Source organism: Diceros bicornis, chromosome 22, assembly GCF_020826845.1.
Source record: "Diceros bicornis minor isolate mBicDic1 chromosome 22, mDicBic1.mat.cur, whole genome shotgun sequence".
Classification (NCBI taxonomy): Eukaryota; Metazoa; Chordata; class Mammalia; order Perissodactyla; family Rhinocerotidae; genus Diceros; species Diceros bicornis.
Genome location: NC_080761.1, coordinates 44,366,255 through 44,388,395, shown reverse-complemented (window position 1 = coordinate 44,388,395; position 22,141 = coordinate 44,366,255). Strand labels below are relative to the sequence as shown.

The 22,141-nt window shown below is 39.9% G+C and overlaps 1 protein-coding gene across 2 annotated transcripts in view; it reads right to left on the bottom strand.

The window, feature by feature from the left end:
- Window positions 1-6,573: 6,573 nt before the first annotated feature.
- Window positions 6,574-22,141, bottom strand: part of MTAP (methylthioadenosine phosphorylase) — a 41,471-nt gene continuing 25,903 nt past the window's right edge. For both annotated transcript variants that reach the window (XM_058565900.1, XM_058565899.1), the window contains 4 exons: window positions 18,568-18,670; window positions 14,336-14,575; window positions 10,414-10,536; window positions 6,574-7,514 (listed from right to left, as the gene is read on the bottom strand). In XM_058565900.1, coding sequence (XP_058421883.1) covers window positions 7,476-7,514; window positions 10,414-10,536; window positions 14,336-14,575; window positions 18,568-18,670 — 505 coding nt within the window. In that variant the 3' untranslated portion in view covers window positions 6,574-7,475. The remainder of the gene's footprint in view (window positions 7,515-10,413; window positions 10,537-14,335; window positions 14,576-18,567; window positions 18,671-22,141) is intronic.

Below are 22,141 nucleotides of genomic sequence, written 5' to 3'. Positions count from 1 at the left end.
CACATATGAGTGAAATCATATGGTATTTGTTATTCTCTGTCTGGCTTATTTTGCTTAACATAATACCCTCAAGGTCCATCCATTTGTTGCAAATGGGACCATTTTGTCTTTTTTTATAGCTGAGTAGTATTCCATTGTGTGTGTGTATATATATATACACCACATCTTCTTTATCCATTCATCAGTTGATGGGCACATGGGTTGTTTCCACATCTTGGCTATTGTGAATAATGCTGCAATGAACATAGGGGTGCACAGATTTTTTGTATTGTTGATTTCATGTTCTTTGGATAAATACCCAGTAGTGGGATAGCTGGATTATATGGTATTTCTAGTTTTAATTTTTTGAGAAATCTCCACACTGTTTTCCATAGTGGCTGCACCAGTTTGCATTCCCGCCAGTAGTGTATGAGGGTTACCTTTTCCCCATACCTTCCCCAACACTTGTTATTTCTCATCTTGTTAATTATAGCCATTCTGATGGGTGTGAGGTGATATTTCATTGTAGTTTTGATTTGCATTTCCCTAGTAATTAGTGATGTTGAACATCTTTTCATGTTCCCATTGGCTTTCTGTATATCTTCTTTGGAAAAATATCTGTTCTTATCTTCTGCCCATTTTTTGATCAGGTAGTTTGTTTTTTCATTGTATGAGTTCTTTATATATTTTGGATATTAACCCCTTGTCAGATATATGATTTGCAAATATTTTATCCCAGTTGGTAAGCTGTCTTTTCATTTTGTTCATGGTTTCCTTTGCCTTGCAGAAGCTTTTTAGTCTGATATAGTCTCATTTGTTTATTTTTTTCTTTTGTTTCCCTTCCCTGAGTAGACATGGTATTCAAAAAGATGCTGCTAAGACCAATGTCAAAGAGTGTACTGCCAATGTTTTCCTTTAGGAGTTTTATGGTTTCAGGTTTTACATTCAAGTTTTTAATCTATTTTGAGTTAATTTTTGTGCATGGTGTAAGATAATGGTCTACTTTTGCGTGTGGCCCTCCAGTTTTCCCAGCACTGCTTATTGAAGAGACTTTCCTTTCTCCATTGTATGTTCTTGGCTCCTTTGTCAAAGATTAGCTGTCCGTAGATGTGTGGTTTTATTTTTGGGCTTTCAATTCTGTTCCATTGATCTGTATGTGTGTTTTTGTGCCAGTACCATGCTTTTTTGATTACTTTAGCTTTGTTGTTTATTTTGAAATCAGGGATTGTGGATGCCTCCAGCTTTGTTCTTTTTTGTCAGGATTGCTTTGGCTATGCGGGGTCCTTTCTTGTTCCATATAAATTTTAGGATACTTTGCTCTATTTCTGTGAAGAATGTTTTTGGGACTCTGATTGGGATTTCATTGAATCTGTAGATTGCTTTAGGTAATATGGACATTTTAACTATGTTTATTTTTCCAATCCATGAGCATGGAATATCTAATATCTTTCCATTTCTTTATGGCTTATTTGATTTCTTTCAATAATGTCTTATAGTTTTCAGTGTATAGATCTTTCACCTCCTTGGTTAAATTTATTCCTAGATATTTTATTCTTTTTGTTGTGATTGTAAATGGGATTGTATTCTTGACTTCTCTTTCTGCTAGTTCATCTTTAGTGTATAGAAATTCAACTTATTTTTGTAGGTTGATTTTGTACCCTGCAACTTTGCTGTAGCTGTTGATTATTTCTAATAGTTTTCTGGTGGATTCTTTAAGGTTTTCTATATATAGAATAATGTCATACACAAACAGTGAGAGTTTTACTTCTTCCTTTCCAATCTGGATACGTTTTATTTCTTTTTCTTGCCTAATTGCTCTGGCCCAAACCTCCAGTGCTATGTTGAATAGGAGTGGTGAGAGTAGGCACCCTTGTTTTGTTCCTGTTCTCAGACGGATGGCTTTCAGTTTTCCACCATTAGGTATGATGTTGGCTGTGGGTTTGTCATATATGGCCTTTACTATGTTGAGATATTTTCCTTCTTTGCCCATTTTACTGGGAGTTTTTATCGTAAGTGGATGTTGGATCTTGTCAAATGCTTTCTCTGCATCTATTGAAATGACCATTTGATTTTTATTCCTCATTTTGTTAATGTGGTGTATCACATGGATTGACTTGGGGATGTTGAACCATCCCTGCATCCCTGGTATGAATCCCACTTGATCGTGGTGTATGATCCTTTTAATTTATTGCTGTATTTGGTTTGCCAACTTTTTGTTGAGGATTTTTGCATCTATGTTCATCAGCACTATTGGCCTGTAATCTTCCTTCTCTGTGTTGTTCTTGTCTGGTTTTTGTATCAGGGTGATATAGACCTCATAGAAGGAGTTAAGAAGCATTCCGTCTTCTTCAATTTTTTGGAATAGTTTGAGAAGGATAGGTATTAACGCTTCTTTGAATGTTTGGTAGAATTCTGCAGAGAAGCCATCTGGTCCTGGACTTTTGTTTTTTGGGAGACTTTTGATTGCTGTTTCTACCTCTTTACTTGTGATTGGTCTATTCAGATCCTCTATTTCTTCTTGATTCAGTTTTGGGAGGTTGTATGAGTCTAAGAATTTATCCATTTCTTCTAGGTTATCCAACTTGTTGGCATACAGTTTTTCATAGTATTCTCTTATAATCCTTTGTATTTCAGTGGTATCTGTTGTAATTACTCCTCTTTCATTTTTATTTATTTGAGCTTTCTCTTTTGTGAATCTGGCTAATGTTTTGTCAATTTTGTTTATTTTCTCAAAGAAGCAGTTCTTAGTTTCTTTGATCCTTTCTATTGTATTCTTAGTCTCTATTTCATTTATTTCTGCTCTAATTATTATTATTTCCCTCCTGCTGACTTTGGGCTTTGTTTGTTCTTCTTTTTCTAGTTCCTTTAGGTGTAGTTTAATCTTAAACTACATTGCTATAAATTTCCCCTTAGCACCACTTTTGCTGCATCCCATAAGACTTGGTATGTTGTGTTTTCATTTTCATTTGTCTCCAGGTATTTTTTGACTTCTCCTTTGATTTATTCATTGATCCAATGGTTATTCCATAGTATATTGTTTAATCTTCATCTATTTGTGCCTTTCCCAGCTTTTTTTTTTCCTGAGGAAGATTCACCCTAAGCTAACATCCACTGCTAATCTTCCTCTTTTTTGCCTGAAAAGATTATCTCTGAGCTCATATCTGTGCCAATCTTTCTCTATTTTGTATGTGGGTTGGCACCACAGCATGGCTGACAAGTGGTGTAGGTCCGTGCCTGGGATCTGAACCTGCGAGCCCAGGCCGCCGAACCACATGGAACTTTAACCACTAGGCCATCGGGCTGGCCCCCCCGCATTTTTCTTGTAGTTGATTTCTAGTTTCATAGCATTGTGGTCAGAAAAGATGCTTGATATGATTTCAATCTTCTTAAATTTATTGAGGCGTGCCTTGTTTCCCAAGATATGTTCTATCGTTGAGAATGTTCCATGTGCACTTGAGAAGAACGTGTATTCTGTTTTTGGATGGAATGTTCTACATGTATATCTATTAAGTCCATTTGGTCTAGTATTTCATTTTTGGATGGAATGTTCTGCATATATATCTATTAAGTCCATCTGGCCTAGTGTTTCAGTTAAAGCCACTGCTTCCTTGTTGACTTTCTGTCTGGATGATCTATCCTTTGATGTAAGTGGGGTGTTGAAGTTCTCTGCTATTATTGTGTTGCTGTCAATTTCTCCCTTTAGGTCTGTTATTAGTTGCTTTATTTATGTACTTTGGTGCTCCTGTGTTAGGTTCATATATATTCTTAAGTATTATTTCGTCATGGTGGAGTGTCCCTTTTATCGTTATATACCACCTTTCTTTGTCTCTCATTGTCTTTTTCATCTTGAAGTCTGCTTTGTCTGATATAAGTATTGCAAAACCTGCTTTCTTTTGCTTGCCATTTGCTTGGAGTATTGTCTTTCATCCCTTTCCTCTGAGTCTATGTTTGTCCTTAGAGCTGAGATGTGTTTCCTGGAGGCAGCACGTTGTTGGGTCTTGTTTTTTAATCCATCCAGCCACTCAGTCTTTTGATTGGAGAATTCAATTCATTTACATTTAGAGTGATTGTTGATATATGAGAACTTAATACTTCCATTTTATCTCTTGTTTTCCAAGTATTCTATATTTCCATTGTTTCTTTTCTCTTATATTTCTGACTGCCATTTCAGTTTGGTGGTTTTCTCACAGTATTCCCTTTATGATTTGTGGCTCTGCTTTTATTTTTTGTTTAGTGGTTACCATGAGGTTTGTATACAAGATCTCCTAGATGAGATAGTCCATTTTCTGATAGCCTCTTATCTCCATTAGCCTAAGCAGCTTCCTTCCCTTTCCTCTTTCCCTTCTGAGTTATTGCTGTCACAAATTGTTCTTTTTTTGTGTTGTGAGTTTGTGACTAAATTGAAGTGTTTATACTTATTTTTGATGTGTTCCTTCCCTTTATCTTTTATGTTATAATTAAATGTTTGCTAACCTATTCTGACAGAGAGCTGCAATTTTCTGATTTTGTCTGTTCATCTCATTGTTCAAGGCTCTGTACATCTTTGCCTTTTTGTTACAGGTAGGATGGCTTCCTTCATCATTTCTTGTACTGGACGTCTAGTGGCGATAAACTCCCTCAGCTTTTGTTTATCAGGGAAAGCTTTTATTTCTCCATTGTATCTAAAGGATAGTTTCACTGGATACAGTATTCTTGGCTGGAAGATTTGTCTTTCAGTATTTTGAATATATCATTCCATTCTCTCCTAGCCTATAAGATTTCTGCTGAGAAATCCACTGAAAGCCTGATAGGGGTTCCTTTGTAGGTTAATTTTTTCTGCCTTGCTGCCCTTTATATTTTTTGTCATTGACTTTTGCTAGTTTTAATACTATATGCCTTGGAGAAGGGCTTTTTGCATTGATGTAATTAGGAGTTCTATTGGCTTCATGTACTTGTAAGTTCAGTGCCTTCCCCAGGTTTGGAAGTTCTCAGCTATTATTTCTTTGAACAAGATCTCTGCTCTTTTCTCCCTCCCTTTTCCCTCTGGAATACCTATAATTCTTATATTGCCTTTCCTAACTGAGTTGGATATTTCTCAAATAATGTATTCATTTTTTAAAAATCTTAGTTCTCTCTCCTCTTCTACCTGAAGCATTTCTATATTTGTCCTCTAATTCACTAATTCTGTCATCTATAATATCAGCTCTGTTTTTTTATGGTTTCTAGATTATTTTTTATCTCATTATGTTCTTCATATCCAGAATTTCTGTTTTTTTCTTTTTTTTAAGTTTCAATCTCTTTGGTGAAGTATTCCTTCTGCTCATTAATTTTATTCCTGAGCCCATTGAACTGAGTTTTCTTGTAACTCATTGAATTTATGACAACTATTATGAATTCTCTGTCATTTAGATTGTAAATTTCTGAGACTTCAAGATTAGCTTCTGAAGACTTGTCATCTTCCTTCTGCTCTGAAGTGTTACTGTAGTTCTTCATGGTGTTTAATGAACTAATCCTTTGCTGGCACATTTGTGGTAGTATCAGGTCACGGATTCCACCTACCACTGCTGTGGGGGAGCAGGAGCTGTGTTTTCTGATTCCTCCCATCTGCTGGAAGTTGTGCGGGTAGGGCTGCTCTGCATTTGCATGGGCTGGCTGCAGCTACTCTGCAGGTTGCACTCATGGCAGGGCCTCTGTACTGGGCAGGAGGGTCAGACACTGTAGGTGGGGGCTTTGTGCCCAGTGGGCAGGTCACTCTTGTGTGGGCAGGGCTGCTGCTCTCGGCAGGGGACTAGCTGAGCTACTGCACTAGGAGGGAGGGGAGCCTACATGGGGCCTGAGCTGCCACTCAGTGGGTCCTGTGGGTTGCTGTGCTCCGTGAGCGGGGTATCTTCTGAGCAGTCAGGGCACCTTCTCACCTGAGCTGTGCTTGGTGGGCAGATGCCTTCATGGGGGCTGAGTCGCTGCCACTTGGTGTAGAGAGTTCCCATGGGAGGGGCTGCCGTGGCATGGTGGGCGCTCCACAGGCCAGGCTACAACTCTGAAAGCATTTGCACAGCTGAGCTGCCCCTGCCTCCTCTTACAGTTGTGCCAGCCACTGTGTGAGGATCTGTGACCTGGCTCGCTGCCACCAGGGAGGCGGAGGGGTGTGCTGCTCACCTAATTCTATTGCCTCCTGGGGATCCAGTCTACCTGCCTTCATGTGCATGGCTGTGTGGATCTCTTAGATGTCCTGTTGTGCTGTGTAGTGAATCCTCTGTTGATTAATGAATGTCCATTTAGTTGTAACTTAGAGGGCAGAGACAAAGGGAAAAACTCACTCCACCATGATGCTGACATCACTTCCCGAAAAGTCAAATATTAATTTTAAAAATATCTCACACACTATAATGTGTGTATATAGTTTCTTAAATAGTTTACCTTTAAGACTCAGTATTAAACACCCAGCTTCTCTCAGCTTGTTGCAAACTTAAATATCATTCTGACTCTATAGTCATTAATGATCTTCTTTTTTAACAAAATAAAGATGGAACTCAAACAGAACTCCTCTTAGTATTACCATCTTAAATTTGGCTTCATTACCAGAAAGTGTTTTTTCAAGAACTGGATCTAAGTCCATTTTTATTTTTAAAACAGGTCTATTTTTATTTGATTATATTCATTGTAAAAAAGTGTGAAGAGACAGAAAAATATAAAGAAAATTGAAACTTTCCAGTATCCCTCCCCCAAATACAGTAACAAAAGGTTATATATATCTTTCTAGTCTTTTTGTATATTTAAGTAGAATTTTAAAACAAAATCAGCACTGTAAAATGCTTACATATCCTTTTTTCATTTCATACTATAGAGACACCACTTCTTTAGGACATTAAGTATTATGTGAAACCATGATTTTCAGTTGGCTCCTTCATAATCTAATGTAATTAGAGCTAAATTATAATTGGCCTCCAATTGTTGGATATTCAGATTGTTTTGAATATATGCTATTATAACTAACACTATATTAGACATCCTTCTTTATACCTAATTCTTTGTATGTATCTCCAATAATTTTTTAAAGATAAATTCTTAGGAGTAACCAGCACAAAGGGTGTATTTTTTAAGACTTTTGATACATTTTACCAAACTGCCCTCCAAAAAGATTGTACCAATTTACAGTCACACCAATAAATGGCCTAAGAGTCCCATTTCTTCTTCGTATTTCTTGCCAACATAGGAAATTGGATGTTATCTCCCACGCTTTATTGTTACAAATTTAATGGGGGGAGGTGAATGATATCTTCTTGTCTTTTTTATAAAGTATAATTTTCCACATGTTTACTAGTCATTTGCTTTCTTTCCATTTTCTGAAGCAGTCCAAGTCTGTTAGAAGGCATCTCTGATTCATGCAATGTCTTGTCTTATATGTTCTTCCTTAGCAGGCAAGGGCATGAAAGCTGCATGTCTTTTAAAGTTAAGCAGGAATTCCCCAAATGTGTAGAATTAGAAAGTCTTCTTGTCTTCTGGGCAGCCAGGCTATTTTAATGTTTTGGTACTAAAACAGAAAACTGGGCCATATCCTGAAAGGAAGAAAGTAGGCACAGATTACAATCAGCCAAGCACTTACCGAAGGCAGTGGTTTTATACATGTGTGAGCATGATAATCACCTGGAGTGCTCATTAAAAACCAGGTTTGTTTTTTTTTTTGGTGAGGAAGATTAGCCTGAGCTAACAACTGTTGTCAATCCTCTTTTTGCTGAGGAAGACTGGCCTGGGGCTGACATCAGTGCCCATCTTCCTCTACTTTACCTGTGGGATGCCTGCCACAGCATGGCTTGATAAGCTGTGTGTAGGTCTGAACCTGCGAATCCTGGGCCCCTGAAGCAGAGTGCACGATCTTAACCATACACCACTGGGCCGGCCAAACCCAGATTTTGATTTTACAGAGTGAGAACTCATGAGACATACACCTTTAATAAACTCTCCAGAAAATTCTCATGTTTGCCAAAGTTTAAAAATCACTAAGCAGATGTGGGACTTCCGGTATCGCTCCTAACTCTTAGTCCTTAACTCTCTCTTCCTGTAAAGTAAGGTCCATTATGCTTATCTCAGAGGATTGTTCTGATCCTTACTTATCTCCATCTCCTTTCACAACCACTAGGACACATTTTATACACCAACCCTCAGCCTGGATTACTGTTTATGCAACCTCCATCTTTTACCTTATCCTGCTGAAAAAAAAAATTACTGAAATTTTAATATGTTAGATATCTCCAAACAGAACAGGATTTTCTTCATCACTGCAAGTCTCATGTATCTTTGCAAACTATAGTTGCACTTATAGTGGGTGCTCGCTAAGTGTTTTTGAAATAAATTAGTGAGTGAATGAATGATACACATTTCCATGCTGAGAGGACAAAAAATCCTACCCCAGGATAAGGGATTAGTATGGTGTTCCTTAATGCTATAGAATGGAGGCCGTGATTCTCAATTTTGTCTAGAGCAGCCATTCTTCCTTTTCTCTCTTTAGGTCATATATCCCTTTGAGAATGTGATGAAAACTAACTCTCTTTAAAAATGCATATATCCCAAACCACAGAATTTTACACACACTTTCAGAAGTGTTCCTTCTCTGCTTCCTTAAGAGAAGGAAAAGAGAACACTGATTTGTACCATCCAAGCATTTTTACTTAAAAATGAAGCTGAAGTAATAAATTTATTGCTTGAGAAATTATCTTCAAGCTCAAGAGACTATGGTCAAAATGGGGTCAGTTGAGAAACTTAAAAAAAAGAAAAGAAAAAACACCCACCACATCTTACAGGTAAAATTAGCCTCAGCAGCACAAAGCATGAGTCACATTTCCCACCAATCAATAGTGTGCTTATTTAGATATGCTCAAGTCAGGCTGCTCTGTGGCATTATACTCATTTGAATGCAACTGTTTCTAGTTTAAACTGACATTCTCCAATTCCTAGAATTTATTTTCTGTTTCCTTTTTCTTCATAATTATAAGGGTTTCCTGTATTTCAGTTATGATGAAACACTTCACGGGGGAAAGGGGCTATCATTTATTCATTAATATTCACTAAGGAACATTTATCTCCTGGGTATACAGGTTGAAACCTACAGATGTGTTTCCTGTTCCTTATGGACTTGAAGTCTACTAGGGAAGACAGATTACAAACTCCAGTATCCCTGACTTTGCAGTCCTAAAGGCTGAGAGGCACCTTAGTTACAGCGGTGTGCAGGAGAATGCTTGTACCAGCTTCTAAGAACTGACTATGTCTATCACTTCCCAGCTTATCAGTGGCTTCATGTTGATAGCTTGAAACCAGCTGTGCTAGAGAATTTACACCATGTAAATCGGCAAACACTATAAATCATGGCTTCTCCATGCCCATCGGTTGTCAATCATTTACTACCTATCATGTCACCAGACTAAAACTGTGGCTCTCATTGCAGGGCTCCTCAATGGTAATTCAGTAGGGTAGGAAGAGCTTACATCAACCTTTTCAAATCCTCTTTCAACTATTGCCATAAGAACCAAGAGAACAGGCGTGTTCTAGAAGACCTCAGGATATGCTGGCTACCCTCTCTGGATGCTGGATCAACGTAATATCTGATCAATTTGAGGCAACTCCTTATCTAATGTGGTTAATCAAGAGAGTTATAAAATGTCCAAATAAAAATCATGCATCTCTGAGCTTGGTAGTCAGTTTGAATTATATTCTGGGAATTAATACAATCATGTTTCGCTTAACAACAGGGATATGTTCTGAGAAAAGCATCGTTAGGCAATTTTGTTGTGTGAACATCACAGAGTGTACTTATACAAACCTAGATAGTATAGCCTACTACACACTACACACCTAGGCTATGTGTTACTAATCTTACAGGACCACTGTCATATATGCAGTGGATTGTTGACCAAAATGTCATTATGCAGCACATGACTATACTAGAGTTGAAAAGCTACCAATCTGCAACCCATCTGATGTATATCGTTAATTACTGTCTTCGTTTGATGCAACATTAACCATAAGTAGACATTCCCTGGCACCATTTTGGTATTGCTATGTCAGCGTTTTAGCTTTAAAGACAGCCGACACTTTGCATGGATCTGCCAAAGAGAAAACACCTCTGTCAGCAATGTAAGCCATGTGCAGAGCAGGCACTATCAACCTTCTGAAGACTTAGAGACACACTGAAAAGCTGGACAATGTCAAGAACCTGGTGGACTAAATGATAAAACTCTCCTCATCTGAACCTCCAATGGTCTTGCATTACTAGCCAGCATATATGACTACTCAATTTCACAAATGATTAGTACAGTAGCATATGGCACACAAATTTGTAGAAAACATCTAGGCTAGTATAAAATACATGAGTAGATGGATCAAGGTTGAAATTCAAATAAGAGAAAAAGGCAGCTCAGTGTCTCTGGAAGCATCTGCTTGCAGATGGCCAAGGATACTAACCTTCAGAGTATGAAGAGTTTCCGACCATTCCATGGACCCTATCTGGGGTATGGTAGTGAGGAGTAAACTTTTGGCTTTATTGGCATTTTCTTTCAGGGTCTTTAAAATCCGGTCCACCGAAACCTAGAGAAACAACAGCACAGGATGTTACCAGCAATTAAAAATTCCACTGCTTTTTATGGACCATTTTCCTGAGTTCCTACCTGACCTGTGAAGTCAGTTTACTCCAGTTTCAATCTGGAGCCCTGCAAGCTGTGCATTTATCAAGATGGTCTTGGTCCCACTGCGGGGGGAGGTCTTGGAGAAGCTCAATGATATTTCTGAAAAGCACCATTGGTTTTTAATATGGTGCCTGAGGAACTACCTCAGATGTATAATGTGTTAGCATGCTCTAGAAAGCTGTGGCCATTCTCCCCATGTCCATAGAATGAACTCCAGTCATAAAACTGTTGCTGCACTAGATAACCAATCAGAAGCAGAAGATCAGCACTTTCCCTTTAGAGAAGTCTTCCAATAAAGTCTTCTAATAAAGAAAAATGATGGAATCAACATATCACCATTTTTCATTTTACAGCTCTCAATGAATAATGAATGAGCGGCTAACCTCACAAAACAAAAAACCTAAAACCAAACAAACAACCCACTTCAATGTGTTTCCTGATGGAAAAATAAATCACTACTTATGGTACCTGAATCTGGTCAAATCTCTAGATCTAGCTGCCAATTTACAAAAAATAACAGAGGACAGAGAAACCTGCCAAACTACCCTAAGGAGATGATTTCAGCATTCAGACTGTGGGAAACTCTATGGGAAAAATAACCTGATTTCTTTTTAGAAAACTTGGAAGATAAAAAATCATTTATGATTTTTGAGATAACTAGAAACTTGAACTTTGCCTGGATATATTAAGGAATTATTGCTGGAATGTGATAACAATAATGTTGTTACATTTAGATATCTCCTGACATGTTTATGGATTAAATTATGGATGAGAGTGTAGATGAAATACAATTGGCTGTAAGTTGGTATGATAACGGTCGAAGCTGGATTCTGGATGCATGGAAGCTCATACTATTGCCTACTTTTGTATATGACTAAAACTGCTTCAAAAAGTTGGAAAAAGTTGTGATTATAAAATGGACAATCAGAGGTAGAGAACTTGTTACACTTCACTATGCTCAGAGGAAATCTGAGATTTAGGGGCACCATGATGGCACCTTTCTATTTCCTGGAGTATAACATCCAGACCCCTCCCACAAACACCAAAATGTGTTTAGAAAAAAATGATGAGCACCATAGCAGAGGGGAGGTCCCATTACTGTGGGAACACAAAGCAGTGACCAGCTGGGTACCTGCCAGCTACATGGATAGGCATGCCTTAAGTGGAGTTTTTGAATGCAGGGTCATAAAGCATCCAAGAGATTTACCTGATATTTATTCTTTTCCTGTGACTGATATTTCTATACAGACTCTGACCTCTCTTTCCTCTTCTTTGTTCCTACTCTTGGGCTCCACCCAAAATGCCCTTTCTACTAACCTCCTCACAATCAAATCTAGTCCTCTGTTCAAGGTCCAGCTCACATTTCAAAAATTTCCTCCTTCACGAACTCTTTTTTGGTTTCCCCACCCCCAACTCCATCACAGCCACCATCCGATGACCACCCTCCTAGAAGACAGCACTATTCCAGTTGTGCTACATATATCATTTGGTTTAATTCTCCGAGTCATCCTGCAAGATCAGAATCACAACTAAATAACTCACACCCTTCAACCCCAAGGCCTGGCTCCGCCCTAGAGAAGAGTAATAGGTTAAATATTGTGTTCAGTGCCCCAAGTAAACAGAGCAACAGGAATCTGAAGATGGGTTTAGGCAACTCTAAAACCTTCCTACCATGCCAGGCTGCAAGTCTCGTTTGAAGCACAGTGACATACACGGCTGGCTGAGATGATGCCATCTTTGTCTATGCTGTCCTTGTAGCACGTAACATTATTTGCCTCCATACCTTACCACTTACACAGAGTTTAGTTTCTCTGTTTTAACTGAAGTAGCTCCAACTGACTGCTTTCCAAACCGCCTGTGGCCTACTAAAGGAAAGCACCGCTAGCTCTGCAGAGGAGGAGACAAACGCTACTGGGCTGAGCAGAAAGCCACAGGCAGGAAGCAATCTGCTCTCGGGGTGGGGCAGGGGCTGGACCCTCCTATTAATTGGAAGCAGCTTCTTAACACCATGAGGCTGAGCTGTCCCTTAGGTGACCAAAGCTGCCAAGTCAGAGATGACATTGGGCCAGGATTTGCAAATCTCTTACATAAAACCATCCTAGTAGCTAGCAATAGTGTATTACAGTGAGGAGTCAGGATAAGGCATCCATGCAAAACAAAGAACCTGTGCTCCTCTAAGACCCAAACTCCATATACATGGAGGGACAGACAGCAGGAATCTCTTACCCTGTTTTACGTGGAATTGGATGGTGAAACAAGCAGCTCTGAGCTGGTGATTAAGACGCCCCTTGGAGAAGATGTCACCTCTCCTAAACGAGCTCAGAACAGCCACCACTACACTTCTTCCTTACTGCAAAACTCCTTGAGAGCAGTTTTGTCCCTACCTCTATTTTAAAATAAGATAAATGACGAGACAATGATCTGGTTTCTTCAAGTAAAATGTAAGGAATGAAAAGACGGGGAGGGGAATATGAGATTAAAAGAGACTTAAGAGATACTATTCAAGTGTAACATGTGGATTATAAGCGACCCTGATTTGAATGGTGAAAAACTGAGACAAGAGGGAAAATGTGAACAGTCTGGATATTTGATTATATTAAAAAATTAATATCAATATTTTTTGGTACAATACTGGTGTTGTGGTTATTTATTATTATTACTATTTTACTTTATTTTTAAAAAGAGGCCCTTTAGAAAAATATTTACTTCAAAATAATAAGGGCAGGAGGAGAGAGAAGTGGGCAGGGGTGAATATGTGACACAGGATTGGCCATGGTTGAGGAAAGCTGGGTGATGGGTAACTCGGGTTTCATTATACTAGACTCTCTACTTTTGCAGAGATTTGAAGTTTTTCATGATGAAAATATGTTTTGGAAGCCTGACCTCTGGGGTTCTGTGTCCTTAAATGCAAGCTGGACCTTGCCATCTTTCCTGCCTAAAACCCTTCATTGACCTCCCATCTGAAATCCTTACATGGTCTACATGGCCCTGCCTCCCTGTCACCCCCTCCTCTCCACTCCTCTCAAGCATGCCTATCTTTCCTATCACACTTAAACCAGAACGGCTTCCCAGACTTCAAATATTTGGTGGATCAATTGGACACGTACTCCTGTATCTCATCACACTATTTCTTTATAACTTGGAGCTTTCTCACATTGCTTTGCTTAACCTATACACACCCTCCCCACAAAAACCCAAAATGTTGGCCCCTTATGGACTTGTCTGTTTGCTGTCATATTCCTACACCAAGCATGGTATCCACTCATGGTAAGTTAAACAGACAAGTATGATTATAGAGTCTCCTTACCACAAAGAGGTAACGGGTTTTTTCCCTTTGAAAACAAACATAATAAACAGCAGCACAGCATAAGGAAATTATAACCAAAAGACACCTTGATCCTTAAAATAAGTCGCAAGTCTCAATATGATCCCCAACATGGCTACATCCCTACAATGTATTGTTCACTGTTGATCCTTAGATAAAAGTGTCTTTTTCTTCCTTATGAAGATCTTTGTTCTTATCTTCCAATGGGAACTAAAGAAAATATCTGGTAATGTGTAAAAAGCTGACTTTAAAACCTGGTAGAAAGACACTTTCTGGAACTAATGCAATAGAAACAAACAGTTAAGACACTCTCTTAACGGCTCTCACGGCACCTGGAAACCCAGGCCATACAGGTTCCGAAGAGAATTTCACCTACCGCTTCCTCATGCTCCTTCCAACAATCATAATCTGTTGCCAAGGCGATGCTGGCATAGCAAATTCCAGCCTCCTTAGCAAGAACCACCTCTGGAACTGTGGTCATGTTGATCACATCTGCACCCCAGGCGCGGAACATGAAGCTTTCTGCCCGGGAGCTAAAACGAGGTCCCTCGATTGTGACCATTGTTCCTTTTGAGTGGCACCGGAGTCCTAGCCTCTTAGCAGTCTCTATGAGGACCTAGAAAAGAAAGAACCACCAACTCAAAACATACAAACATATGTATAGCTTACTATTTTATTTTTTCCCTGATGTTTAACAAGTTAATTACTTAACTAAAGACTTGTACTGTAAATGCCTAGTACTTGCAGCTCCTCAGAGAGAAACTGGGAAACCGCAGAGGCGTGTTTCCCAGACCCTCACCCACTTACATAATCCTGTTCCCCAGCCCCTTGCATACTGCTCACAGCTACGAGAGCAAACAGTGAGCTTTTTCTACCCACCAGGCATTTGCAGACATACGTGAATCTCATTTACTTCTTAACAGCTTTAAGAGACTAAGCTGGGTTGTGTATATGAACTTGGATCTGAGCTCTTAATCTCCAAGGCTAAGCTAAGGTGCACTTCTCATTCCCATCTCCTCAAAGAGATGTGCTGAGAACTGTTTCCAAGCTCCTGAGAAATTCATGCTCATTGCTCTTTCATACAAAATCTGAAGACTTTTGTAAAAGCTTTTTTTGGGTTAAAAAGTGATTTCTTCATAACCTCTTTGGTCTGTTGCCTCTCCAGGGACTTACGGTAAAAACAGAACAGGGCTGTGCTCATTTGTTCCTGTCCAAGGGATAAACTTATCTTGGCATCCCTTTAGTGGCAAGGTCATGCACGGGTTTTAGAAACATTATTTAAAAGTTTAATCACTTTTTCCAGTGTCTAATTAATAATGCACATCTAATCTTCAAGTTATTAATTAACTTCATTTTTTTCCTTAGCCTGTGCTTCAACATTCTTTTTTAACAAAAAAAATTAGTCTTTTAAACTTAACTGTTAACCTACTTAATACTGCTGAAAATTCACTTAACCTTTGTAGGACTTAGTTTTCTCATCTGTAAAATGGGAATGATATTGTATAACTCAGAGATATTGTGAAAATTAAATAAGCTAAGGAATATACAGCATAGAATTGTGTCAGGCACATTGTAAACACTACATAAATGCTAAACTGGTCTTCTAACAATTATTAATACCGGCAGCTTCTACACATTTGCCAAATAACTGGTAAAGGTTCCTGAAATACTATATATATATACACATATATATATAAAATGGAGTGACTCAAAGTCAATAGAAGGCTCCAGTCTAGGCCAAAGTCTTGCCTCCACATGTCTGAACCATATAAGTGAATTAACCTAGTTCCTTAAAAATAACTTATACTGTGCTATGGCATTGGGAGAAAGAATTTTAACAAGAGTCTTGGCAACTCCAAATTTAGAACCATGCCAAGTCACAGACAATGAATAGTTGTTGATGCTACATCATGTTGATTTACCCTATACATGCTGATAATAAGATTATGCTTAGTCAAAACTTTTCCCTAAAGAGTACAGGTCATAAACTCAAGGCCTAAACCACTCCTTCCTCCCCTGCTCCCCCTACCTTCTTCTTTTTTTTCAAAAATAAGATATAACCAGAGTCCTGTCTTCATTAAATGTCTTTAAAAATCTTGAATAACTGAGCTATATGTCTCGGCAAAACTTCAGAGTGTTTCCAGAGAGGCGTGAAGGAAGATCCCAACTACCGCGTGCTGCTGGCCCGTGGCACGTAAGTCTGCACCATCACCCTGGGAGGTGGGTACCATGATGGGAAGAAGCAGCGATAGGAGGCTTATGGATGTGGATCGGCCACAGTGACAGACCCCGGGGCTGCGCCACCTGAACCAGTACTTTGCACCCCCACGAGAACAGCTAACGCCGTCGTAAGGGACCAGAAATACAAACCACAGGCTGAGAGATCTCTGGGCTGGCGGCTAAGCTGCTCTCACTTCCACGTCTTGAGTAATCATAGTGGAACTTCTGACTCTATGACCGTCCTCACAAATGCACTATTAGCAATATTAGATCACCAGTAAATATATTTAATGTGTCAGAATTTTCAGAGTCTGTTTCAGATACCTTTCTAAAGTGACTAGAAGTGACACTATTCTGGGAAGAGGTAATATCTGTACTTGGCCCAAAACATAAACAGTACAAAAGGACATCATGCCGTGACAAGTATTTCTTCCACCCGTGTCCTGGCAACCCAGTTCACCTCCCCAAGGGGAACCACTCTTACCAGTTTTTCCGTCAACTTTCCAGAAATACTTTATTTACACGCAACTATTTTCCTATTAACCTCTTTATGTATAGACATATTTCACACAAATGGGAGGTATCGTACAACCGTTGTGCACCTTGCCTGCCACTTGACAATTCAACTGACAATCCTTCCTCCTCAGTACATGAAAGACCACGTGAATGTTGACAGTTAAGGTGATAATTACCAACGGCAGCACCATCTACACTTCACATTTTTGGACAATATTTAAAAATCTCTTTTAGAGTAGCTAAGAATAAAGTAATAATCTGAAGGCTTATTTTTCCTGTTGTCTTAAACTGCCTGCCCCAGCACTCTTTAGTCTTTGTGTGGGGGTCCTTGGCTTGGCTAGATTCATAATAGCTGAATTAATTCGGTCTCAAGGGAGGCCAAACTGTATTACTGGAAACTCTCACCAGCCACACATTTACATTCTCTGCATACTCATTTCCCTGCCACCTCTACTCGGAGTTACATCGATCACTGTTTTCTGCCTGGGGTAAGATCTCCGATTTCATACTAACGTGCATTTTCTCTCCCTAGTCTATTTCTTACCAAGCTGCCCCCATTTTGAAATGGACAAGAATTTTATACACATCTAGTTTCGCCTGGAAAGCAAATTTATGATGTGGACAGATCAGTGTTTCAGAGGTAAAGCCAGCAGCAGCATCCTGATATATTCTGCTGATAACTGCTCAGAAACATATACATTTAAATACATACATTCATACAAACTTAACCTGCCGTTTTTTCCCAAACAAGTAAAGAATGTACTTTCACAGAAGTCAGAGAGAATCAACATGCAGTGGTCTATCTGAAACGGCTATCCCCCCCAACCCCTGGCTTTGGATTCTAGATTTTTGTTGGAGACCAGAGTGAGGTGCCCTGCTGTTAACTACAAGGAAACTAGTTTTACAGGATTATGCAGGGCTAAACAGAAAAGCTAAAACAAACCTTCTACTTTCTATATGCAGGTGTTAGAATCATCTGAATGATGGAAATGTTTAGGTATTTATATTCTCTAAGTTAATTTATAAAGCAGATTTCACTAGGCAGTTGCCTCTGACAATACTTCGGATCTGTTGGGTCCCACCTGCCTTGTAACCTGGGATTATAAGACAAGTACTATTTGTAACCAAGTGACGGATTCTGAGTGGTAGCTATTTTCACCCTCTGAGAGCTGAGGCTGTGATTCCTCACCTTCTACCACCATTGGCCTTTGTGGGGCTGCCCTCTTAGTTCTGAGATTTTACTATAATCCTGGAGAGGAGGTTGGACGATAATGGCCAAACTCAGCTCAAAGGCAAAAATGATGCCAATCTGACAATTTATAGATTATCGATAATAATTTAATTCATAAAAGTAGTAAACACCTCTCATAACTGACAGAAAATGGTCAAAGCATTTTGTTAAGTATTAACTCTTGGATCTCTCACACAGTCCTTTGAGGTACATGTTATCATTACCTTCATTTTACAAATGAGGAAAGTGAAGCCCAGAGGTATTAAGTAACTCGTCCAACGACACACAGCCATGAAGCTGAAATGCAGAGATGTGATCTCAGGTAATCTGGTTCCAGACTGTATACTCTTCACTAATATGCTACCCTATACTAAACTATTTAGAAAGTATCCTGACAGCAAAATCTAAATTTATAAAAAAAAAAGTAGGTTGCCACTTTGAGGGATTCAGCTCACAAATGACTGAGAGTAGAGGAGGCACTATTAACTATTAGCAAAGAGAAACAACTCTTCATTAAACCTGGCATGAGACACAAACGTTAGAGGGAAGAGGGACCACGTGCTTAGCCAACTAATCTAAACTAGATGCTACCCCAAGCCTTTACGATTTACTTTAGTGCACCTTCCAGAAAGTCTACGCACCTCTCTCGTCTTGGGGCAGAATGGCTCAGCTGCTGGAATATGGCACACTCCTCTGGCACAGGAGGAACTTCCATCATAGAAAGTCTGAGGTCTCTTGGTGGTCCTACAAAATAAAGTGAAAGGTTTCTTTTTTCTTTTCAAGCCATCTCTCCATCCTCTAGGGGCTGAGGAATCAACTGTATATGGGTCAACCTCTTGGTCCTCACTCCAGAATCAACAGCTCTGAACAAGTTGAAGACAACTGTAAAAAAAACCAGCTCTGGGATGGTATTCAGCTTTTCTGGCTCTGGCTTGGTGGCAACACGCTTTCCAACAGGAATTAAAGTGTCTGTGGTCTGATGGCTGTGATAGGATCACCACACTGGACTGTAGGGACAATTCATCTGTGGGCTCAGGAGGGCAGGTAAAACACTTAAGCAGTCAATACGAAATTTTCAACCATCGTAGATGCAGAGGCTTGTATAGTGAACTCTGTATATATCCATCACCTAGATTCAACAATTTCCAAAATTTTGTCCAACTTGCTTCATCTGTTAGCTCTTCCAGGATTGCAAACTTTGTCATTTCACCCCTACTTCAGATGGACCAAAATATGTGGACTATTTTCCACCACAATGTCATTATCACATCTGATAGAAATAACATATTAATTCCTCAGCGTCACCTAATGCAAAGGCTCTATGCAAATTTCCCTGATGGTCTCAAAAAAATTTTTTTTTTTTAAACAGTTGCTTTGTTAGTTTCAGGTCCAAACAAGGTCCTTACCTTGCATTTGACTGTCACGTCTCCAAATTGAGAGTAATTCCTACCCTCCAGCCCCATCTTATTTTTCCATGCCTTCAATCCATTAAAGAAAGAAAGATTCCACATTTGGGAATCTGTCTCTTTGTTGCCTCGTTTAGCTTGTTTCTCTGTCTACCATAATTAGTTCTAAAGTCTCTCAGTTCAATATTTTTGATAAAACATTTTTGAACCCACAAGAGAGGCTACAGTTAACTGAGTGCCAAGCCACCCAGCAATTTCTCTCCAGAAGTTTTCAGAATAAGCCACTTTCTATGTCCATTATATTGTTCTAAACTTAAACTCATGAGTAACACAGCAAAGAGAGTCCTCTTCTTTCCTACAGAAAGAAGAGCATGGGAGGGCCAGGGTGAGAGAAGACAGGGGAAGGTAGATCATTTAACGTCTACCTCCGGAAGTAGAAGGGTAGGGAACAACGTGGAGAAATATGCTCATTCAGTTTACACAGCTGGCATGGCCACCTACCAAAATTAACCTGTTACTTCCACTCCACATACTAATCAGTGACACAAGCTGGCACCAAAGCCACCTCACTCAGAAATGAAGCCTCCGTGCTCTGCAGGAATGAAAACCCAGTCCAGGCTCCTCCCAATCCTTTTCATATGTGTCTTAAGGGAAATGCTAATTAACCCCAAAGCAGTTCCAGATGGGGTTAAGAACAGGTCAAACTGTTCCAGCCTGGGTAGACAGAGGCTTTTCTCTTTTTGTACAACTGACCAATAAAAGGGTGCCACGTACTCCAGGCTCTGGTGTGGTTTCAGCCTTCAATGAGTCAAGTGTTAGTAAAATCCCCATTTACGCCCGTGATTAAATATGAAAAGAGGACCACAAAAACATCCAGCGGCTATACCCCAACAGACGTCCACGCAAGAACATCCCCATCTTAGCGATCTCTGTCCCTCTCTCTTCTCTCTCCATCCCTTCTTCGCCTCATCACTCCTCTCTGTCTGAACTTTTACCTTAAGACATAACATGTATTAGTTATGCTTTATATTATGCTATACACGTGATACTTATTGACGACAGTTTTAATTCCCTCTCAAGTGGAACATTTTACTCTTTAAACAAAGCTCCCTAGGGCCGGCCCCGTGGCTTAGTGGTTAAGTGCGCGCGCTCCGCTGCTGGCGGCCCGGGTTCGGATCCCAGGCGCGCACCGACGCACCGCTTCTCCGGCCATGCTGAGGCCGCGTCCCACATACAGCACCTAGAAGGATGTGCAGCTATGACATACAACTATCTACTGGGGCTTTGGGGGGGAAAAATAAATAAATAAAAATCTTAAACAAAGCTCCCTAACTACCAGCTATACGTCGTAGAGCAAATTGCCGTATCTTTTCAATTCTCCATTTTCCAATTATAAAATGTAGTGTTCACCGACCCATCGATAAGGGCATTATGAGGATTAAGTCAACCATGACGTCCACATATCCCACAGCAGCTCAGAAGTGAGATCTGGTTAGGGACAGAGCTGGGAGTCAGCACTAAGAGATGCTGTGGCTGAGGATGGGGGCTCTGGGCACTCAACCTCGTAAGGGGCGAGTGAAGAGCGTAGCCCCAGGGAAGAAATGAGGACTGTAAAGCCAATGTTTCTAATGGTTTCGGGGCTACACTGTCAAGATCCTGGAAAGGAAGGTGCAGATGAGAAACACCTCCTCAGAGCCTGCCCACCTATTTGTGGTGTTCCGCATAACTAAGTGTCAACACATTCAATGAAACGTTGAATGATCTAAACTTAAATCACTATAAACAGCAATACTTCTGTACAGCATAAAATGATGAGGCATTGTTAATGCTGAATGAAATTCAGACCAAGAGCGACGGGGTTTACAATCACAGGTGAGGTGAGTGGAGGATATCACCCAAGGGAAATTCTAGAATGAAAATGTGTGTAATTTTAAGAGCTCCTATCCTCCCTCTGCGGGTTTTTATTGCAGATGTGAGAGCTTTTACAACTCAGCAAGAAGGCAGGAATAAACCTGCCAGGTACAGCGGGGACTGTCACCCAACTGAGCCTGTATGAGAGGGGACCTACCAGCACTTCCAATTTCCAGCCAACACAGCTCGTCTGTAAACAGAACAGTAGTTCACCCTCAGGCTGATATGGAGAAAATATAGGAAATGTAGTTTTATACCTGGATTTGAACCTTGTTACTGAATTTTTGTGTGGTTGTAAGCAAATTACTTAACCTCCCTGAGTTCTTCCTTTATACGGCAAGCATTAGCAACATCCACACTTTATACCCTTGTTTAAAAATGAAAACAGGGTTGCAAAAACCTCTAGCAGCTACCTCCCAATAGACTTTGATGCAATAACATCTCCATTTTACGTGTCAAATGTGTGAGTTTGGGTATGAATAATAATTGTCACAAAGTGCTACTACTACTATTGTTTTGAGGATCGATGAGATAATAGACTCAGCATCTGGCACACAGCATTCATTAAAATCACCTTGTAGATGGACGCAGGTGCAATAGAAGCAAGTATCTGGACTAGGTCAATGGAAGACACCTGCAGATAGTTTCTCGAGGGAAGAGACTAGGGCGGTACCAGTGCCCAAGTGAGCACCTTTCCCTGATAAAGGCGGCCCTTAATGGAATCAGTTCTTCCTTCCATCGAGAGATGGAACTTAAATCTATTCCTGGGCATAGGATAAAATTAGTCTCAGATGATGTCAAACTGGCCGGACCTGATGGCAAGCTGTGTTCTAGCTTGTGGCTGAGAAGAACGGGAAGGAACACACACCTCCCGGATGCAACCTAGACCGAGGACGAG